Source organism: Taeniopygia guttata, chromosome 14 (assembly GCF_048771995.1).
Source record: "Taeniopygia guttata chromosome 14, bTaeGut7.mat, whole genome shotgun sequence".
Taxonomy (NCBI): Eukaryota; Metazoa; Chordata; class Aves; order Passeriformes; family Estrildidae; genus Taeniopygia; species Taeniopygia guttata.
In genome coordinates, this window is record NC_133039.1 from 14,347,835 (window position 1) to 14,371,253 (window position 23,419).

Genomic DNA, 23,419 nt, shown 5'->3' on the forward strand with positions numbered 1-23,419 from the left:
TGCCTTAATAGGCAAGCAGAGGGTCCAGGCCTTACCTGTCTGTGTTTTAAACACCTCCTCCACACAGGAGGAGTTTGCTCTCAGTGGATGTGTTTACAAAAAGACTGGATATGTTTTGATGGTTTAATTGAGGTCTTAGGGCATGGGTTTAATTGATGTTTTGATGGTTTAATTGAGGTGTTAGGGCATGGGTTGGGCTCAATGATCTTTAAAGTCTCTTCCAACATGGTCATTATGTGAATTCATTCTGTGAATTCTGTGTTCCCAGAGTCAGGAGTGTTATGGAAGTGCCCAGGCACTCTTAGGGCAGCTTGTACTTCCCATCCTCATGGCTCCTCTCCCCAGTTCTGCTCACACCACCAGAGCAGGTCCAAGAGCCACACAGTAAAGCTGCTTTCATAACCTTTGGCTGCTTTAAGAGGTTTTCCAGCCAAATTGCTGTAGAAATTCTCAGAACTGGGAAATTCACCTGTGCTGAATGCAACAGGGTCACCAAAAAGCCGTGGAGAACCTTCCATGTAAACCTGGAGAGCCACTCTGATGGTTCCCAGGGGCTCCCACGTTTGTGCTTTTTCCAGCTGTGGAAGGAACTGAATAACCAGGGCTTCATAAAGCAACGAGATCTTGCAGTGCTGTTTCTCTGACTGCAGTTTGGAAAGGCCTCAGGATAATGTGAGATATTTAATCCTTTATAGTCCTCGGCATATCTTGGAAGTGATTAAAATGAGTTTAGGCTTATTCCTCAATACACTCCTGCCTGAGTCTGACAGATGGGAACATTGGTTGCTGTTACTTAAGGGAAAGGTTAATGCAAGGAAAAGGAGCAGAGTTTCCAGGATTCCATGCATGAGCTTGCTGCCAGTAGAGGTCCTGAATACTCCTCCATTCACATTAGCAGGATGTTCACATTAAACTTGAAGACAATAATGTAAAATGCCCATGAGCCAAATTCTATTTCTTATCCCAGAGAGGGCAGGAGGACACAAAACCATATCTGGGCTTTTTGTTTCCTCAGGTCCTGCAGTGTGCCAGGCCCTGTACTGGCAGCAGGAAGAGCTGCCCTGGGTTTGCAGTGGCTCTGAACAAGTGCCAGTCACGTTTAATTACACAGAGAAACAAACCCTTGCTGCTGTGATTCTCTCTCTTGGAATCAAAATAGAATTCCCAACTCCTGGCCTTACCTCAGGGCTGTGATCACTGATGCTATTTGTAGATGAAAGGAGACTGAACCTGCCCCTCTGTTCTTCCAAGGGGATGTACAGGCTTGTCTGTTAAAGGAGCTGCAGGATTTAACCTACACTCCTGGTTTTCCTCATGCCTTCTTGTTCAGCACTAACTTAGGCTGGGCTTGTGTTCCAAATCTCAGCACACAGGGGGATAACCTTGGTCACAACTTGTAAACACATTATTCCACAAATACTCATTATGGGGCATTATTCTCAGTGGCAGGGAATGGAATTCAGGGCTTTATCCGAGATTATGGAGTGGAAGAATCGTGCAGTTATTTTTATTTTGCAAACACAGAGCTCTACCCAGCTCTGTGCCAAGCACCTGGAGTTCCCACGAGCTTCAGGGAGCACTGTAAGCACTTAGAAGTTCTCAGGATCACAAAGCCCCAAATTCACAGGTCTGAAGGGTTGTCTGGAGGGTGTTTTATAGCTGGAGGGAAGAGCACAGAGCCCGTGATAAACTGGATACAATCCATTTTAATTGGAAGCTGACAGTCTGTAGAACAAGCCACTTTAGCTCTGCTAAAACTTCCTGATAAAGCAGCTGAGCAGTTCCCTCCTCCAGACCCTTTATTATCTTTTATTTCTTTGGGGATTTCCACAGAGTATCAGGGGAAATGATAAATAAAAAAGATGAAGGTTAGTAGATTGGAAGAAAAAAATTAGGCTTTCCCCAAGTTGATAAATATGTGGTGAATCATAGAACCAATCCCAAATGGTTTGGGTTGGAAGGGACCTTGAGAATTCTCTTGTTCCACCCCCTGTGAATCTCCTGGAGTATCCGAGCAGAGCCATTTCCATAGGATTTAAACCCAGCTTGGAGCATGTGCCAAAGTCCAGCCTAGATTTCAGATGGCTGAGGACCAATTCCATGCTCTGTCCCAGCATTTCCAAATGAGCACGGGCAATTCCCTCGCCTTGGAGGGCCTGGAAGTGCTGACACATTTCATGTGTGAGGCAGGTTGGAATCCTTTGAAGAACAAGTGGAAGATGCAGATAAGATCACTCTGAGAGGCCTTTGAAGAACAAGTGGAAGATGCAGATAAGATGGGGCTGAGGGGCCACAGCACTTTGAGGAGCAGGAAAGGGAACAGAGGTTAATTTTGAAAGTTTATTGATAATCTTACACTCTTCCTCTTCAGAGCACTTTACAGAGTCTTGATAATTAATCCAGCTAGACAGGGACCAGGATAAGGAAATATTAGCCTCACTTTACTGTTCCACAGAGAAATACTTCATTCCAGTGCCAGGACTGAGGCACAAGTTCCCCATTCCCAGTCTTGTGCTCACATGAAATGTGTAAGTAATTAAACTTCCTTTACTCATTTCAGCTGCTTCTCATTAACCAGGAGTATAAACTCATTAGAGGAGGAACTTTTTGTTACATGTGCTCAGAACACCAGCACAATGAGGCTGGGAATCCTTCTGAGCCTCTCCAAGTGTTACTGGAGTGTAAACACCAATCATGGAAAAGGCACTTCTCATTTTTAATGATTATGGCTTGGAAAGCAAACAAGCTCAAATAAGACTCAGTGTTACTTTGGTTTCAATTTTAATGCACTTCTCAGGTCAGTGTTTACCTGAGCTGAGCCTTTGTCAGAAAATTTTCCCACTTCTCAAAAATAAAGAAGAAATTATATGTAAAAAAAAGCTGTTTGTTACCGGTTATTTGAATGTTTTTTTAAACTTACTGAATTTGGACCAAAAATATTTTGATCCTGTGTGATCCACAGCATCTCTCTGCTAACACATCCTATAGATCAGGTCCTTGCCCCTCATGGAAGAGGGTTTATCCATGTCTTTGATAGATGAGCCATTAACCCCAGTGAAGCCTCTGAGAATTCCCTTAGTGCAGTTATGAAATTTTATTCTTCATGCCCAAGACTAAGAATAATTGTCCAGAACAAGAAAACTGTCAGCAAAGACATTTCGTTTATTATTATATTTTTAACTTAGACGCTCAAGATCTGGAGTGCTCTAAGTGAATTGAAATCTATGGAGATCAGAGCAAATAATGCTCCATTACACAGCTCCCTGCATCCTCCCTTGGCAGAGTTATCTGCTTTGGAGTACCATAATTCCTCCATTTGAGCAATCTGAGCCTCATCCACATCAGAAATTTCAATGCCATCTTGCCCCCATCATGTTTTTCAGATCCATAACCTCAGCATGATGCTCAGAAAGGCAGTGGTGCCACAGAGTGACTCTGGTACAGAAATGCATTTACAGAAAGACCATTCAGACCATTAAACATCACTTGTACTCCTTTTTGTCAGGAAAAGTCAACTTCCTAATTCCAGAGTGTTCTGCCAGTTGCATGCAGGAACTGCAGATCCTCTTCTCATTCTCACCCCTTGCTTCCACTTTGCAGTGATAATGCAGTTTTTTGAATGATTTCAGGGTTTATTCCATGCTTTAATGTGGAGTTTCAAATCATCTAACAGATGGCATTGTCATCATTTTTCCTTCCCCACAGAATGAAAATGAACAAACACTTGACATTTCCAATATGTCTTCATCTAATGCAAGAATTTTTAGAAGCCGTGGAATAGTGATAATCTGCTTTGCCTTAGATGGCCAGAATTGTTAAATGTGTCCTAAAATTCCTACATTTCCCATGTGACTGTGTGGAAAATGGGGATATAACCACACAATCATCATGGTAATGTCCTGTACCACGAGCTGTGTCCAGGGCAGAGCAGGAACACTGAATGCCAGAGCAGCTGTGCAATGAGGGGGGAAGGTTCATTAGGGAGATGAGCTCGAGCTGCTCCAGCACTTAGAAATCAGCTCACATTTACAAACCCACAGCAGATGCATCGTTTGGCAAAAGAGTTCTGCAGTCAGTAATTTGCCATTCATCAGGGATTGCCTCTTAAATCTGGGATCCAAGCTAGGGTGCAGATGACATAGGAGGATAAATTTAGACAGGGTTGAAAACAATTATTTTGATTAAACCTCCAGCCAATGAGAGTGACAGTCTTCCTATTCCTCCCCTTCTCCCTCACTCACCCCTCTGTGGTGAAGGAGGAGATTGGGTGAGTTTAACCTCTCTTCCTTATCCAAGCAGGGGATGTTTGGATGGAGCTTTTGCTGCTGCAGACTCTCCAGTGGAGTAGGGAGAATATTTGGATGGAACATGCTGCCTTGCTTCCGTGTTAATGTTGGAAAAGGTTGTGTTGGAGGGAAATATTGAAGTTTTGTTTACCTTAAAAGGAGAGAGTGTATCTATTGAAGTAAAAAATTGGTTTTTTCCTTGGCCTATCCTGCCACTGGGGCAACTCCTTGGACTGGATGAGTTGATTCTGCTGAGAAATCTGTGTGAAGTTGTTGCCTGGCTCCTAAACTTGGTCATTCCAGCCTCTCACAGCTTTGGCATTAATGTTTCCCAGTCTTTGAAACTCTTTGTCCAATCGAACATGGATGTGTAGGAAGAGTAATGCTAACTACTCTTTTAAAAAACATCAACAAAAGCATCATTTAACTGCTCTGAGCTACTTTATTAGAAATAACATGATCTTAATCTTGGCTGGCAATCTTGTGCCCACCAGGCCTTGGCTTGCTGTTATCATAAACAGCTCTGGTTTAAAATGGTAAGAATAATATGGAGGTAAATTGCTGCTTTTTAAAATTATTTTTTAATGAATAGTAGCTTCCTTTGGGATTATCATGGAATCACAGAATGGTTTGGGTTGAAAGGAACCCAGATCCACCCTGCAATGGGCAGGGACACCTTCCACTGTCCCAGGCTGCTCCAAGCCCTGTCCAGCCTGGCCTTGGGCACTGCCAGGGATCCAGGGGCAGCCACAGCTGCTCTGGGCACCCTGTGCCAGGGCTGCCCACCCTGCCAGGGAACAATTCCTTCCCAATATCCCATCCATCCCTGCCCTTCCTCTGTGCAGGTTCAGCACCACTGTCACTGCAGGCTGGATTATGTGGCTGCCCTGTAGTTATCTTGCAATTCCTTTTTCCTCATTTCCCTGTGTGTGGTTTTGGGCAGAGGTCACTCCTTGGCTGCTCACTGTGGTTGCTGCTCTGTTGTTGCTCTGTTGTTATGTGAGAGTGAAGGAAAAAAGGCCAGAGCTGGGGATGGAGGGTGGTTGGGAAACTGAGCTGAAGGGCTGCAACTTGTAATGACATAAACTATAATTGCAAAATAAAATAGCAAGAATTTGGGAATAGGAAATTTTATCTTATTTACTCTTTGGTAATTGCTGGCACTTGACTGCAATCAGCTGCAAGCCTGTCTCTGAGTGACAGCACAATTCCAGCCAGAGCAACCAAAAATAGCCCAGCATTTGAGTAATTTTAGGCTTTTTATAACCTAATACTTCACAAATAAAAGCCAGTGTAACGTGGGCAGATTGAACTCTCCTCTGCAGACTGGGGTAAACTGGGCAGTGCTGTGGGAAGCCATACCCAGAAAGGACCAGTTGTATCTTTCTTCAGCTGTTCTTGCCCAGAACTAAACTGGATTAGCTCATTTTTTTGTTCATTAGTCTTAATATTTCAGAAGTTATTCAAGCTCTACACTTAATTTCTTGTTGGGGTGAGGAGGCTGGCAGAGGGAGGAGAGGGAAGGTCCAGCCTTCACCAAAACTTCAGTCAGAAAGAACCTTAATGAGTAAACTTCCCTGATTTTTGGTCAGAAAACCTGCTGGGTAAAGGAAGATTGGAATAATTGGAGATTTCCTGCTGAAACATTACTTATAGATCCTGTTGATGTCATTAGCTCTTAAATTACCTCCTCTCATTGATCCCCATACCCTTGTTGAGGGAGGAGGGAAGAATCCTTTCTCCAACACAGGATATAGGGGAAGGTCACTTTTCCCTCATGGTCCCAGAGTTTCTCCCAAGTCTCTTCCTCAGGGGATTTCAGTGGAAAAGTCAAAGCCCTGAGGAATTCTGTTGGCACCCCAAGACTACAGCAACATGGATTAATACAGATCTGCAGCATCACACACGTTTGCATGGCTGTTTTGCCTTTATAACTAATTTACAGTTTTATTTGGTACCAAAACACTGGGTGACACAGTAGAGCTGCTTTAGTTTGATTCCTTGTTAAACCATTTTAGGAAGTTGTCTGTTTTGAGGACCAGCACAAAAGTCAAGCTACATTAACTTGTCAAGTGGATTAGTTGTGAAACACATTTTTGGACATTTTAATTCAGAATTAAAGTGACTGTAATTGGATTTAGCTTACTTTGCTTTCAGAGTAAATTCAGGTAAATCAAATTAAGGTTCATTCAGTGTAGTGGTGTGGGCAGAAATCCTCATTATGGGCTACATGGAGCAACTGAAAACACTAGGCCAGGTTGCATGGGGCTTGGGGCAGCCTGGTCCAGTGGAGGTTGCCCCTGCCTGTGGGAGGGGGTGGAAGAAGATGAGTTTTAAGGCCCCTTCCAAGCCAAACCCTTCCATGATTCTGTGATGGTAACTACTGAGGAGCAGTACTGGAGAATCTTTGGGATTTTAGGGACTTGCTGCTTAATTTACCAAAGAAATGTCAGGGGCATCAAGTTGAATATAGATAGGAAGAAGAAGACAGCCAATAATTACAGCTGCAGCATCTGTGGAAGGACAAAAAACTGCAAGTGCACAGTTCAAACTTGAAGTTGTGTTTTGAACAGTTCTCTTAAAGGAGAGGGAATTTGCATCCTAAATACCAACTATCAATGCTGAAGTAAAGAAAGGAGGTGAGTTCCCTTAACTGTTACCTGATCTCTGAAATGAGGGATGTTAGGTGAAGTAGAAAAAAATGAGTTTTCACACTGTCAGGCTTGTTTGAAGGCTTTTCAGTGATTAAAAAAAACCCCCAAACACTAAGTCTTGAATGCAGAATAAATTCAATCACACTATTCCAGCTGTGACTGTGTAACCTTCCATTCACCAGGCAGTGTGTGACTAAATGAGTACCCAGGTGACAGCTGTCCAAGAAAACCTGCAGTGCTCAGGCAGGTGTCACTGATGGAACAACCTGGCTTTTATGGCTCATTCTCCCTCTTTGATAAATGCTCTCTGGGTGTTAAATGCCCCTCCTGTGATGGCAATGAATATAATTAATTCCTGATGATGAATATACTTCCAGTAATCCAAATGACTTTCATTTTCATGCTATCTTTTTTTGGACAGGAAGCTTCTTTTTTGCCAGCTATTGACACGTTGCCTGGATCCTACAGTGTGAAAAAGGAGGTGATGCTGATGACCATTTGGCTGGCAAGTTGTGGCCAAGTGGCCATGGATCAGTGTGAGGGGCAGGTGCCTGACAAGGTGCTGGGAGCAGCCAACATCTACCTGGCCCTTGTGACCTGGCTGCTGTCCCTGGTGAGTGCAGTGACCTGGCACAAAAAGCTCTGGGTGCTGAGAGCTGTGTTTGGACCTCCAGTGAATACATAATCACTCTTGAAATCTCCTTTTTTCCCCAGTGACTGAACAAAGTGGAAATTATGTTCTAGTTCACCTCAGAGTCTGTAAATAAAATTTTCACCAGAGTCAGTGGAACTGGGTTGTGTCTGGAGTTTATGAAGAAGTGAAAAATTGTTCATCCAGATTTTCAGTTGTTGAAAGTGACTGCTGGGTGTTAGGCTTTGTCCTTGGCAGTGGACACAGGTTCCTGGTTTTCACTGCTGTAGATAAGAACAGACCCTTCCTGATAGTCAAGAGTGCTATGAACAAGTGAGGACCTGCCTTAATTGTCCTTTGGTTCACATGTTTTTCTCCTCTAAAGAAACCACCCCATCCTCTCTCTTTTCCATCCATATTACCCTTTATTCCCAAGGGAAAACAGTGTATTTTTCCTCCCCAATGTATATTTTTCCTTCCCACCCTGCTCAGTGGCCTTATTCTTTTCCCTGGGAGAGACTGGGATACCAATACTGATCCACACAGTCTAGGTAGATTTCACCCTGAGCAGTCAGGCTTTTAAATCACTTAAACTCCACTTAAACACAATTAATTGTTAATGATGTTCGTGCTTGCATTAAAACATTGCTAACATTCTTTAGTGTTAGTTCAGTGCTAATGAAAATTGCCACTGGAACAGCCCTGCATCCTGAATTTTCCATTCAGACTCGTTGGCTTGTGACCAGCTGCAGTGTGAGCTCTCTTCCCTTGTGTTATTCCCACTAAAAAAAAACCAGAACAACAAAAACAAACCACAAAACCCAACTGAGCTCTGTTGCAGCAGTTCTCTCTGAGCCTGAAAGGGTACCTCAGCTTCCAGGGCTGTGTCACTCTGCTGGGTGTAGGCTCAGATGTTCAGATGGATTCTGTGGCCAAGAAGAACGGGGTAAAATCCACCAATTTATTCTACACAGACTCTGAAATTGCTGTTGGATAGCAATGAAGAAGTTTGCATTTCTTTCACTGAAAGAATTGGAAAAGCTGAGGCATTTTTAGACCAAATGCTCATCTGGTAATCCATGCAATTCCATGGACTGGCTTGTGTAAATCAGCATGTCCTTGCTGATTCCAATGGAGATGTGCTGGATGCAGCCAGCTGGGAGCAGTGGTCCCCTGGATGGTGCAGAATTCCCCATGGGAATCTAGTGTTCAAAGCAGTGGAGGACTTGGAGCTGGTGTTTTGAGTGATCCAGCTGAGCTGTGCAGCAGTTTGAAAATCCAGCCTGGCTCTGTGTTAAAAGCATGTTTTTAAAGGCCTTTATCTCCCTGTAAATGCAGTAAATAGAGCTGATAATGCACCTAGAGACTGGTGATGGTCTAAACCAGAACAGGACTCGGAGTTTCTGCATCCACCAGAGGCCTGGGAGTAGCTCAGACTTGCCTTTCTCTCCATCCAAATCATGTTCTGGATCAGCACCTCTGCTTTTCATTTCTCCTGGCTTTGCTGATTCCCTGTGTCTGGCTTTCCCAGAGTTTTCTGCTCCTTTTCACCAGCTGCCCTGGGCATTTTGCAGCATCCTAGTGCCTTTCCAGACTGTTTCAAGTGTCTCTCCTCTCTCTTTTCTAATTTATGATCAAGATTTTCATGTATTCTGCATGTTAAAGTGGATTTTGTTTTATCTGACTTTGAGCAACCTAAATAGCCAGGACATAGTTTGTCCTACTGGAACCTTCTCCCTGGATTTAAACTGATATTCACAATAATAATTTATGTCTTGGGGTTGCAGAAGTCACTTTTTACCCTTTCTGCTTTAATTCAGATCTATAAACTGAAAAATAGAATGTTTGCCTCCCACACACATGTGCACAAAAAAAATCCATGAAAAAGAAATCACCTCAGCCCAACTAAAAGGGGATTCACAGGATAGTGATTGAGGGGGTTTGGGCTATTAATTTGGGCTTCTTAGAGAAGCCTGCAGCAGCCCCTTGGCATGGCATCATCCCTTTGCATTGATTTGTGGCTGAGATTGGATTGATCTCAGTGTCACTGATAAAGGCACACACGGTGCTGCTGTCACAGGAACATTCTGAGCAGCCTTGGCAGGGGCTCTGTGCTGGACCAGGGAAATAATGGGAATTCCTGCTTCCACATAGTGAAACTGGTGGAAGTCAGAGCTTGCAAGTCCTCATTGTGAAAATAAATCCTATGGCTTATCAAAAGCAATGTGTTATTTCTATTTAATTTGGTCTTTATTGATTTTTCTACTGGCTAAACCACAGCTAATCTACTAATCAAAGCAGAGTTCTCCCTGGGCTGTTGTGGGGCTCTACTCAAAAGCAACAGAGCAAGATAAAGGGCTTTTTTCAGTCCATCTAAAAATGGAATTATGTTCCAATGGATTTCCAGGTGCCTCCTGTGAAGAGGAAGGATGGCCCCAAAGCTCCATTTGAGGTGATGGGGCTGCAGCAGGCCTGGAGAGAGGAAGGCTTGGCCCTCTACGCCTGCCTGGTGGCACCAGAGGAACCTTCAGCCCAGAGCTGCCCCCAGGCCCAGGAGTCAGGAGTGAGTAGCAGCATTTACACCTGGTGGTTGTGCAAGCAGTGCTTTGTACTGAGCAGCAGGCCTGGATGTGCCAATTCAAGCTCAAATTCCATCAGGGCAGGATAGAGCAGTGGAAGAGCTGCCCAGATGGGGATGGGGGGACAGCCCAGTGCTGTGGAACTGAAGGATTGCTTACAGCTGATTGCCAGCACAAGCTGTCCTCAGTTATGCAGTTAGGTTATGGCATTTAGGCTTCTAATTGGGATAGCTTGAATTTTAACATCTGTATTGTCTCACCCTTCACATGAGACTGAAAATAGAATAAAAGTTTTTAAAACACCTCTCAGTTGCCCCATCACTGAGTCAGAAAAGGGCATAATCCAACAATGCTGCATTTATGTTATGTGCAGACCAGAAACCAGCTCTCTGTGGCATCATTTTTTGTCAATTGCTCATTAGCTGTAACCTCACACTGCAGAAATTTAGCTGGATTTGGAGGAGACACATCTTTTGCCACCTATTCTGGTTTTTCCTCCTTTATTTTAACCATGTGAAGAGTGTGGCACAGGAGGAGGAATTATTTTTATTTGACTGCCAGGAGCTGAGGCCTGAAAGCAGAACATGAGCCTGTGCCCTCAGTTTTGGTGGGCCCCAGAGCCTGAGCTGTGCAATAAAACTGGAAGGTCTTGCATACAGGCTGGAAATTTAGCACATGTGATGTAAGATATGAGCTCCTGTTCTGAACACAGAGCTCTGAAATTGCAGCTCTGGGCTCTGCTCTGTTGGTTCTGTCCTTCACAGAGCTGATTTGATACAGGCTGAAGCATCTTGTACGTATTTCTTTTTTGGAGACAGTTTTTTAGGTAGTATTGCCACTCTTGCCTGGTGTAAATACCTATTTTACCTGAGCAGTGTGGGTGACTCTTGCTGGGAAGTGTGGCCAGGTGGATGTGGGGAGCAGCAATCCCTGTGTCCTCCAGATCTTCTGAGAACCACTTGCTTGTGTAACTGTCCTGTGGCTGAGGAACCTTTGAGGTGCTGCCCTGTGCTCTGCTGGGGCTGCTGAGTTCCTCTCAGGTGGCTCACAGAACTTCTATGGCTTCAGTGAGCTGGTAGTGGATTTTCTACTCTGGTTTTGCCTGCTTCATCCCCAGGTGTCTGTCCTAAACCTGCTGGCCACACCATGGGGAGCCTAAATGGATCAGGATGTGTGAACATGTTTTTAAGACACACTTCAGCATCCCCTTCACTTGCAGCTGCTGCCTGGGAGCAGCAAAGATTGGATTTCCCATGTTGTATCACAAAACCTGGAGTTTCACAGCTGTGGCTCCACTGCTCCTGAAAATAAATAATGGATGCTGGCACCAAATGTCATGATTAAAACACTACCAAAAAAGCCCAGCCCAAAACAATGAGCAGCCTTTCCACTAGTGATTGAGCAGCCCTGGGCAGAGGCTGGTGAGACCAGGCTCTGCTGGACTGGACAAGGACTTGGTGTTGGCTCCTGCCCGAGGCGACTGAATTCAAGGTGTTTCCTCTGTGGAGCAAAGGGAATGGAGGAGCAGAGCCTGACCTGTTCTCTGCTGATTACACCTGAGGTTTTGGCCAAAACACCAAAATTACTGAGCACTGATTATGTTCAAAATGTTTCCTCAGGGTTAGAGAACTGAATGAACTTCTGGAGCTGTGGGCTCAGGCTGCCCTGAGTGTTTGGTTGGAGCTGGGGAGGGTTAAATCACAACCTGGTGGAACAAACTGTGCAGTTTCTCCAGTCCCTCTCATGGAATCACAGAGTGGTTTGGATAGGAAGGGGCCATTCAAGGCCATCCAGTCCAAATCCCTGCAAGAAACTGGGACACCTAATGTGAGAAATGAATTTGTATAGAATTCTTAAAGTACATTTTATCTAAAGGACGTTACCAGGCTAAAACTCTTAAAAGGCATTTCTCAGTATACAACTTGCTTGTTTATATTCACTGGTAATGTAATAGCTATTGTTGGTTTTGGTTGAATTACCATTGGAGCTTTGTAAGTAAGAGCTAAAATCATCAGCTCTTCATTACAATTTGCTGAGATGATAGTTGGAAAAACTGAAAGTCTAAGAATTCTATTACTGTCTTGTCTATAATTAGAAAGTCTTGTCCTTGTTGTAAAGTATTAGTAACTCTTGTGAGAATGCATTCATGGTAAAAGTCTTTTAAAAAATATATTAATTTGGAAGCTGCCAGTTCACATTGTGAACATATCCAATTGTCCCAGGCTGCTCCAAGCCCTGTCCAGCCTGGCCTTGGGCACTGCCAGGGATCCAGGGGCAGCCACAGCTGCTCTGGGCACCCTGTGCAAGGGCTGCCCACCCTGATCATGAAAAACTTCTGAGCTCAGCTCCATTACACAGCAGTGACATTTCAGGGGTTGGGGCAGCTCTTCCAAGCAGGACTTAGGTTTCCTGTCCCTCATTAGAGGCTCTTTGTGGTAGCACTGACTTGTGTCAATCTTTTCCTGAGGCATTTGTAGAGCTGCTGCAGAGATCAGAGCTGGGAGGAACAACAAAAGTTGGGATGTCAGCCCCAGCAGAGACAAGGAAAATGACAGCAAGTCTCGCCCTGATCCTGCCCTTGGGCAGCTTCAGCTGCTGTGGAGAGAAATGTGGACTTTATTCTTCACACTGCAGCCTTCACTCTCTCACTGTCCTGTCAATGTGCAAGTTTTCAGTGGCTGAATTGAAAAACAAAATCCTCTTGGGGCACTTACTGGTTCTTGTTCCAGTTGTCTCCTGTGGGCACAAAAAGACACTTTTCAGGGCTTGCCTTAAAATATGATTTGGTTTCCAGGTGCTTTTGTTGCATCTGTTTGCATCTGTTTAGGGAGACCTTAAGTTACTTTTTTTTTTTTGATTATGCAAAAAAGACCAAGTATCTGTAAATGTTAACCATGATGACAAATGATATTTTAATACTAATGTGTAGAGCCCAGAGTCCATTTCCAGCCCCAGAAGGGGGCTCTGAGCCATAAATTTTATATTACTGCCCACTTCACTGTCATATGTGTATCTTTTATTATTTATCATGTTCTGGTTCTCTGCCCCAAGGTCTAATAGTTATAAATAGAATTATAATAGTGGCTTCTCCAGGCAAAAGCTCCTGTTCTTTGCACATCAAGAAGTCTTTTGGCTTATTCAACTGGGATGGCATCTATTCCTATATCCAGTGGTTCTGCTATGTTTCCTCTCATTTTTATCAGAGTTTTTGGGGGGTAGTTTAAGGTGATTTTATTTCTATCCTCCTCTAAAGAGCTGCTAGAAGTGAGGCAGATTTCAACATCCCTGCCTGGTCTTGGTTTCTTGTTGTCAGAAGAAATGCCAAAACAGCTCCTGTAATCCCTGTGTGCTGATAGACAGGCTGCAGTTCCGTTCTGATAGGAATTAGATTTGTACATGGGAATTAGATTTGTAAATGGGAATTAGATTTGTACAGCCTCTGCTCTGTGGGAATCTGCCAGGCATTCCCAGTTATCCCACTGGCACTGTGTGCAGCTCTGGGGCTCCTCTCTGTGCCCCTCCATCACTTCATTCTCTGGAGGCTCAGAGGAGCTCCCAGTCTCTGTACTTTGATTTGGGCTTTTCCTCCTTGAGCTTCACTTTTCAGCTGCAATAATCACAGAGTGATGGAATATCCTGAGTGGGGAGGGACCCCCAGGGATTATCCTGGTCAGCTCCAGGCCCTGCACAGACACCCCAACAATCCCACCCAGGGCATCCCTGAGATCATTGTCCAAACTCTCCTGGAGCTCTGGCAGCCCCGGGGCTGTGCCCATTCCCTGGGGAGCCTGGGCAGTGCCTCTGGGGGAAGAACCTTTCCCAAAATCCAGCCTGACCCTGCCACAGCCCAGCTCCAGCCATTCCTTGATTGGAGCTGCAGCCCCCCCTGAGCTCTGCCCTCAGTCTCCTTCTCCAGCTGAACAATCCAAGTGCCCTCAGCTGCTCCTCAGACCCTTCCCTGTGCCCATGTCCCTCCTTTGGGCACTCTCCAACAGCTTTAGATCCTTCTGATATTGTGGCACCCACAACTGCCCCAGGTCTGAGATGAGGCTGCAACAGTTCCTTCACTTCCCTTTGAATAACTGGTGGAGAGAAGATGTTCTGCACAGTTGTTGAGTCTGTTAATTTCTAATTAGGTCTCCTTGAGGTCACTGGTTTTATTCTCTGAAAGTCCTGCTAATTAAGAATCAACCTGAAGAACAATGAGGCTTAGAGGGGAGGTTAAATGATGGAAAACTATTGTTTAGCAGTGCAGAATTCAATATTAATGTATCAGTATTAATATTAGCCTCAATCTTAAAAAAAAAAAAAAAAACAAAAAAAAAACAGAAACAGAAGCAGAATGGTTTGGGTTGGAAGGGACCTTAAAGGTCATCTAATTTCAACCCTCTGCCATGGGCAGGGACAGTTTGCACTAGACCAGATTGCTCAGTGCTCTCTGCACCCTGACATTGAACATTTCCAGGAATGGGGCACTAGCAACTGTTTTCATTTATATCCCCAAGAAAGTCTTTGGAAGTTAATGTTTCATTGTATTGGGCTGGTTTTTGGTCCTGTTTCTGGGCTTTTTCTCCCGTTCTGAGTGTGGTGGGATCTGCTTTGGAGCAGGGTTTGTGAGCTGATGGATGGCATGAGATGGGATGAAGGGTGCAGTGGTTTGGGAGGTGCAAGGTCACACCAGGGGTTGGTTTGGAGAATCTGAGGGCAGCTGTGTGGAACTGGGGTCTGGGATGGGTGGACAGAGGAGGAGCTGTTGCAGGTGCAAGGTACAGACACAGTTTCTGAAATCATCACCAAAGCTTTTTAACACTGACTCTTTGCAGACTGCAGAACATCTCCAGGGAACACCCAGCTTTTACCAGAAGATTTCTGCTTTTCTGACCTCTACATGGCTTCCAGATCTTATCTGGTGGAGAGATGAACTGGCCAGTCACTTCCAAAACCAGCTGTGCCCACTTTATCCTGCAATTCCCTCTGTCCTGCTCAGTAACATCACTGCTGTTAATCCTGACCCTCAGGTACTGTACACAAATGCTTGGACTTCTGGTAATTTTTTGGTCAGGTCCAGTAAAAGTTGTTTTTCCAGTGTTAACAGATAGCCTCATTTGCTTTAGCAAAGGATTTAAACAAAATTTGAAAACAAATGCCTCTAAAATTAGAATATTCTGTGATTCAGTTCTGTGATTTTAATATCTGTGGATTTTCAGGGAAATGTGTGAGCTACAAGGACACAGCACCTCTCCAAATCAAGTGCTTCCAATCTCTTGCCTGCCTGGAAATGTCTGCAGGAGCACTCACTGCAGTCTAGAAGCAGAATAATAATTAACCTTTCACTTCTGTCAGATTAGCAAGTGCCCCATAACAAATATTCCACCGAATGAAATGTTACAAGAATTCCTTATATTAATTGGGAGAATTTATTCCTTGACAGCATCCAGTGTTGCTTTTAGGCCTTTACCAGCCCTTCCTACCTTGGTGTAAATACTTAGAGTATGTTTTCAAACTGATTTCTATACCTTTTGAGGGAATGTTTTGTTTATTTCTTTCCCACAGCAGCACCAACCTTTGGACAATTGTGGTCTTTTCCCAATATTAGTTGAAAAAAACCCTTGAGACACAATTCCAGGGAATGGCAAAGCCTGCAATTCTTGTTCACAATGAAGTTTTAATTTTGAAAATGATACAGCATGAGAACTTTTCTGTCATTTCAACCAGATTTGGGGATTACTATGACTCTGTGAGAATCAATGCCATGAAAGCTTAGGGGTTTAGCAGTGCACTTAGCAATTTGCCTAAAGGTTTATCCCACTTGTGTGCAGGAAAAGGAGGCTTAGTGTTGTTGATTTGCAGTCACTGTAGCTTTCAAGCAGAAGCAAGAGCCATAAAGGGTCTGACGTACTCATAAAAGATAAATCTGCTCTATGCTTTTAAGGCATAAAATAAGGCATCATTTAAAACAGCCAGGGCTTTTATGCAAATCCCTTATTAGAGGAATTATAAATCATTAGGAATTGAACAGCAAGATAGCAGGCGCTTTCTGGGGGTGGATCTTTGCCTTGATGCCATAGAAAACATGATGTCAATTAAAAAAACCACTTCTCTTCCCAAGTTGAAGTGCTCTGTGCCCCCCAGGCCTGAGACCACTGTGTGTTGTGGCTTTTTAACAGAGTTATGGAATTACAGCATGGTTTGGGTTGGAGGGACCTTAAAGCCCATCCTGTTCCACCTCTGCCATCGGCAGGGACACTTACCACTGTCCCAGGCTGCTCCAAGCCCCATCCAGCCTGGCTTTGGACACTTCCAGGGTGGAACAGCCACATTTTCAGAGCTGGTTAGGCAGCAAGGCTGATTTCCAAAGCAGGGCTCAATGAGCCACTCTCTCAGGAGGCAGCAGCTCACCCTGATGTCTGCCCTGGAGCTTTGCAAAGTGCTACCAACTGAGAATGTTCCCAAGTGTCATTAAAATGCAGCCAAAAAGTGCTGCATAGAAAGCTCAGTATCATCTTCTTTTAACTTCTTTGGTCTGAAGGTTTGGTACAAGGCCAGTGATCCATGCTTTGCTGTTTGTACATTTGTATTTGTTTTGAGGCAGTGTGTACAAAACTAAGCAGTCTAAAGAACCTGTGCCCACGTGTTGGAAGAGCATGCAGTGAATCCCTGCTTTTGCTCCAGGTGGATCAGCATCTGAGAGAGAAATCCTGGCAGGATGGTGGAAAAAAAAAAGGGTGGAAATGGAGGGAGAGGGAAGCTGTTGTGTACTGAGCAGCTCTGTGTGTGATCTGGGGAGCAATTGCCAGCAGTAATTATAATAACCTTTATGCTTTTTGTCTGTTAGTACATGAGCCAATGTCTTGTTTTCAGTCAATTTGTCTCCTGGATTTTCTGCCTGTTCTGGACCTCAAACAGATTGCTTTGCTTGTGCTGGTTTTTGGAGGCATTTTTATGAGTGCTGTGCAATGAGCCTATTAACCTGCAGCAATTCACTCCTGATAGGAGCAGCAGCTCACACTGCAGTCATTAAAGCCCAGCTTGGGTTGGGAGTGACAGGATCCCTGTGGAAGCTGTTAACTGCAAGGTCCCCTGTCAGCAGAAAGAGGATTTCTTCATTTTAGCATAAAATAAAAGTACTTCTGCTGCTAAGCCTCAGGATGCAAACACTCTCCTTTGGGATACAGACAACACACACAGAGCAAGTGTTGATCCTGCTTTTCCTCAGCTTGTTTGGTCCATGCTGGAATTCTTTTCCTCTCCCTCAGTTTTTCTGGACACTGGGACATTTGCCCAAAAGGTGCAGCCTTTGATGGTCACCTTCCAGAGCATCTCCTTGAGCTCCCAACGTGTGCAGATGCCTGCCAGGACAGAGAAGTCAGGGCATAGCTGCATTTTCAGGGAACTTTTAAGGAAGAAGGGAAACCTCCACCCCGCCTCCTCTGTCCACTGACATCCCTAAGTCAAGGTGAAGGAGATTTTTTACTTTAAGTTCCAGAAAACTCATTTTGTTGCACCTCCTGATGATCAGTTCCCCTCATGCTGCTCCTTTAGTAGCTTCCCTGTTCTGACACAAAGTTTGTGAGGGTTTTTCAAATAGCAGTGACTAAAGGCAGGTCTACACAAAGTTTCCTCCTTACTTTTTGCTTAAGCAAAGCTGCATTTTAAATTTTTTTTTCTGGTTAATTGTAGATAAGATTCCCAGAACTGGATCCAGGGAGCTGAATTTGCCCCAGTATTGTAATCCAGGCCTGCTGAAAATGCCCAGCAGCACAGACTGACCTCACAGCAAGGCTGATGTGTGGCAGGGGGCTGGCAGAAAGTAGAGCAGTTCTTTCATGTAGAATTTTAGATTTTTGGGCTTTCCCTGCTGGAGTTGATATTAGCTGTGTTGCCATAGGAGCTCTCACACACAGAAGCTTTGAAAATTGCATACTTTATTTCAAATTCTGAAATAACCATGCTGGCTACATGAAGAGCTTGACATTGCTGCTGAAATTTGAAATCCCTGTGGCAAGCAGCCCCAGATGGAGCACTTGTTGCTCTGTGCACTTGAGGTACAGGTTTAGAGCTGAGATTCCCAAGCTCTGTGTGCAGCCTCTGAAGAGGGAGTGGGAGGCACTTGCAGAGGGTCTTTCAGGTCTGTGAGTCTGTGTCAGATGAGCTCAGTGAGAACACTGAGCTCTCTGAGTGCTGTGGCATTATTTCATTGACAAGCACCGTGGCCTTGGCCCTGCTGAGTTGCCTTCAGCAACTTCCACTGTCTTTTGCTGTTACTTCTTTTAATTTCAGTGCTGAGGGAGGCATGCTCAGAGAATCACTTCTCATTGCCACATCAGCCTTTCACCCAACTCTGCAGGCCTGTGGCTGTGTGGGCTCTGCCTTTCACACATCCCAGACTACAGGAACTGGGCTTTGCTGTGGTTCAGTGCCTGTGCTGGGGGCAGATATGGTTTGATTTGGGGTTATTGCCCCATGTATTCTTTCTCATTTCATGCTGTATGAGCAGCACCCAAGCTGGGACATGTTTTGGGATGGAAATGCTGCCTGAGCTCCCTGGAGAGCAGCACAATTTGCTCAGCTGCCAGACCTCAGCCCCACATTGCTGTGAGCTCCCAGCTTCAGTTCAGGGCTGTGCTTTCCTCCTCCAAAGCTTGAAAGATCTGATTGTTGTGCACATGAACTGGGCATTAGGAAGGGATAAAACACCCAGGACAGCTCCTCCACATGGGCTCACCCAAAGCAGATGTGGCAGGATGAGTCCTGCAGCATTGGCAGTGCCAGCCATGGAGCCCAGCACTCGGCTCTGGGACATCCAGGCTGAAGCTGTAAAGCAGGAGCTTCAAAAGGACAGATTCATTCTGCCCTTTGCTTTCAAATCTTGCCTGTGGTTTGTCTTTATCTGAATCAGTGAAAAGACTCAGGTCTTGCCTGGCTGGCAGCCTGAGTGTGCTGTGCAGCCAGCTCAAGTTGTACCAGCAGCTTGGGTGAGAGCACATCTGGCTGGAGATTCCACATGGATAGGGCTTGTCTGGGGGAGAAATGTTTGTCCTGGGACTTCATCTATTTATATTTATGGAAAATAATCCATAGCTGCAGCCCAGAATAGCTACATGGCCATCCATATCTTCAGGAGACAGAAGGTGACATCTTGGCCCTGGCTGAGTCCTGCTGGAGTCTGGCATTTATTTTCATGGAGCCAGGAGTTCAGGCAGCCATTGGCATTTGTAAATAAAAACCCCTAACCTTTAGAAGGAGGAAGGACTACACTGATGTCTACCGAAGCTGGCACAAAGATGAAGGCACAGCTTGGAGAGGAATAAAACATTAAAGGTTTTCATTCTTCCTAAAATTTGACAGCTCACATTTAGATTGTGTCCATCATTCATTATTCCTGAAAAGAGCAGCTTTAAAGAGCTCTTGAGCTACTGTGCTTTGCCATTGGTGCTGGTGGGCACAAAGGCTGGGAGCTACTCTCTCATTCTGACTTCAGGGGTTTAAGATCTCCCTTTCCCAGTCCAGAAGGGGAAAAAGGGGATGTGAGATCCATTTCAAACTGCCTGAAATAGTCACCAGAACTGCACGTCTTCCTTGATGAGCCCTCTCTATCTCAGGCTTTTTGCTGCCTGGGCTCTTCCTGTGGTGCCTCCACTTTCCTGTACTAAATTCTGTAACCATCTGAAGGGAACATGCACAGTGGGGAGGGAAGATGTGCAGGGAACACACTCAGCATTGTGTTCATCTGGATTCTACCAGGAAAATTGTGCTCCTGCACAGGGCAGCGGGGAGAGGAGAGAGTTTGAGAGTGGTGCTGCCTCATTCAGGGGCAGGACTTGGTGAATCCCATCAGACATGAGCCTTGCTGAGTGAGAGAAGTGAGAAGTGCTTTCTCTGCTGTCCCTGATGTGCTCAGCAGGGCTGGCAGGGAGAGGTTACCTCAGCACAGAACTCCCACCCGGCTCCAAAGGGACTGCAAGTGCAGCATCCTTCTCCAAGGGGTTTGTTGTTGTCTCACAGAGATAATGGCTGAGCAGATCTTTGCCTTGTGTGTGTGAGATGAGATTGTGGAGTACATGGGGATGCTTCCTGCAGTTTCTGTTTTCCTGCTGGGACAGGGAACAGCCTGGAAGACTCCTTGCAACTCAGAAGACTCTCTCAGATCAGCTGACAGCAAAAGCTCTTCCTTTGTTGTCAGAGATGGGAACAGAAAATACTGTAAACATAAAGAGGTGATCACGGGCTTGGTCATATTTCTGTGTGACAGTTAAATATTCATGGCTTTGCTGCAGCTCCAGTCTCCTCTGAAATGTGCTTATTCTTCTTTCTGCTGAGGATTTTACAGCACGTTTTTGTTCTCCTGTGAGTTTCCTTCCCAGAACTGTCTGCCTTCATCTGGGTAATATTATCTGAAACAAAGCAGGAGCTTGGGGTTCTTTTAAATGCTTTTGGAAAAACTGGTGTGTGTTCAATCCTAGCTGTGGCACAGAGTGGTCCTTTCCAGTGTCTTAAGGTGACAGAATCTGGAATTTGTCATCCAAACCAAACAAGGATAAATTGGCAAAAAGCAATGACTAAAACCAGAGTTTATGAATGTGCCCTCCCTCCCTGCTCATCCTGATCATGTCAGTGTGGATGGAGAGGATGTCAGTGCTGTAAGGAGCCCTGGAGACACACATGGGGATGGTTATGGTTCATGAGTCTGGGCTTTGAAACCTGTCACAGCAGAAGTCAGAGTATCCCTGGGGCTGTGCAGCTGCTGCTGGCTGAGTGCAGGGAACCTTCCTCCCTGGGAAAAAGCTTTTCCCAGGCGATGGGAGGTTGGTACAGGGCTCAGAGCCTCACTGGAGAGGTGTTCTCAGGTAGGGATCAAAGGCTGGGCTGCTTCTTCACCATTCCGACGGCTTGGGGAGTCTCTTCTCCTCCCACCAGAAGCAGGTCAGTGCTCAGAGCTGATGCTTCCACAGGCTTGGGAAAGGATTTACAGCTGCTGTGATGTTGGAAGAGTGACAGGAACCAGCCCTGAGGTGAAATTCTCACACCCACCCTCTTGTGAAACATAAAAAGTAGCACGAAAGTATCATAAACCGGAATAGTGTCCAAGTTCTTTCAGTAGGAGAAGGCTCCTGTAGCTTCCTCCAGAGGGTCCCTCTCTCTTTTTGTGTCCAAAAGGGCTCAGCTCAGTATTAGAACAACTGGCTCCATGAAATTCTCTCCTACATCACAGGGAAAGTGACTTTCTGCCTGTTCTTTCCTGTTGATGGCACAGGAAGGCTGTGTCAGGAGCTCTCCACTGGGACATTATAGCCAGGCTGGACAAAGCAGGGTGCTCATCCTGCAGCCACCTCTCTATTCTCTAATTCACGAGGAGAAGGATTTTCTGGGAGAAATAAGACTTTTCTGATTTCTGTTGGTTTGTGAGCTCCCATTCAGGCTGGCTGTTGGAAAACAGATGTGACAGATGACAGGAACAATTCCCACAGGCCTTGCTTCTCAGGTGTGGCCACACCCTTGCTGTGGCCTTGGAGCAGTATCCTGGGATCCCCATGGATCCACAGCTTACACCAGGGTGCTTCCCTTGGATTTTCCAGCCTGGATTTCCACCCTAGAATCCCCTTGTATTTTCTCCTTGGATTTTCCCTGTGTCCTGGAGTTGGATGATTATCCTGAAGGTTTCTATGGAAATAGAGGCTGGTGGTGATTTGAGCACATTTGTCCCTTCTTTTCCCTCTGGAAGATTCACAAACAGGAGGTTTGTTCAAGGAACAGCTGGAAGAAATAGGAAACTGGGATTTTGCTGCATTCCCACTTTGTAGGGCTTGTCTGGGCTCATTGCACTGTGCCACTGTTGCAGGTAGGAGCTGGTGTCATGCACTGGGAATGGGGAAGATCCCTTTCCTTAAATCTACTTTTCCTCTGATGGTATTTTCCACAGCAACCAAGTGTAATATCAGCAGTGGAGGCTGGGGATTGATGGATTGCAGGACAGAATGGACAGATCCACTGGGAGATGCCAAAGCCCTTGGTTTGGTGCAGTTGATTTAACTGAAACAGGGTGAAAAGTGAAATCCCCAGTTCTGATTTCAGGCAAATATCTTATGAAACACAGGAAATACAGGAAGGAGACAACACAAAAGGTTACTGAAGTGGAAAGACAGTTGTCAGAGGGGCTTTACTATTCAAATGAATTTCATTTTCTGGTTGTTACTTTGAAACATTTCTGGAATGCTCTGAAGTGCCTATCATTTGCCAAGCAGCACACCCAAAATCTCTCAGGTGATTACACAATTAAACAGCATTATATGGAGCTCATAATGCAGAGTGGATGCATTAACCCTGCTTCTCCATGCAGGGTTTGCCCCTTTTCTTTCCATCATAAAAGTCCTGATGAGACCATGTTGAAAATTAATTTGTTCTTCTGTTTTTGTAAAGGTCAGTCCACATAAGCTGAGGACAAATTAACACTTACTGTAAATCCAAGTAGAGCCTTTAAAAGTACTGAAGCCTCTTTGAGCTAAACTGGACCTGTATTTTAAAAGTGACTATATTTTTTTCTTCATCCTTGGAATGATTCCTGCTCACTGTGGACTCTGCCTAAATGCATCTGTATTTCTGGAATGTTCAAACCAGAAGCTGACAAATGTGACTTTCAAGGGTTGCCTTTGTCCCTGGACTGTGGCCTTGCTTACAGAGCGTGCAGTCACAGCACATTCTCTTTTCCTGAGTGACACATCCTTACCCCTTGCACTTGTACAAGTTGCTTGCTTGGCTGCTCAGAAAATGGATGAGAAACAAAATAAGGTGCTGAGCCTGGGAAATGCTGTGCCTGTGTGGAGCTGTGACCTAAATGCCAGTATTTTGCCTGTCCATGAGGATGTGGCATGATGAGACTAACAGATATGTGTCACTTGTGGTGACATGAGCACAGGAGAAATGTGCTATTTTGGCTACAGGCATGTAGTTCATGCAATCCCTTCCCTACCCTTCCATTTGATTGATTAATTAGAGCATTGCTTTCACAAAGGCCTTTTCTGCTGAGTGCTCAGCACAGTCGTGGGGAATTGAGGTCTCAGCTGATGATGCAGCTCCTGGTGATGTCTGTGAGTGCTCTGCATGCTGGGGAGTCACTGGGTTGGACCCTGGGAATGCTCAGGCTCCTGGGAAGCAGTTGCAGATTCATATTCTTGGGATGTCACTTAAATGGAGGTACTGGAATAATTGCAAGAAAGCAAATTACATAAATTAACAACTCTGGGCTGAGTTTAATCCACGAGCTGCATCCTC

At 45.1% G+C, this 23,419-nt stretch overlaps 1 protein-coding gene across 7 annotated transcripts in view; it reads left to right on the forward strand.

The window, feature by feature from the left end:
* The window catches only part of DNAAF8 (dynein axonemal assembly factor 8), an 89,343-nt gene that overhangs the window by 21,420 nt on the left and 44,504 nt on the right, over positions 1-23,419 (forward strand). For all 7 annotated transcript variants that reach the window (XR_012058246.1, XM_072935534.1, XM_072935535.1 and 4 more), the window contains 3 exons: positions 7,362-7,553; positions 9,979-10,134; positions 14,974-15,168. Coding sequence is in view for 6 of the 7 variants with exons in the window: in XM_072935534.1 (XP_072791635.1) it covers positions 7,362-7,553; positions 9,979-10,134; positions 14,974-15,168 (543 nt within the window). In the remaining variant the exon portion in view is untranslated. The remainder of the gene's footprint in view (positions 1-7,361; positions 7,554-9,978; positions 10,135-14,973; positions 15,169-23,419) is intronic.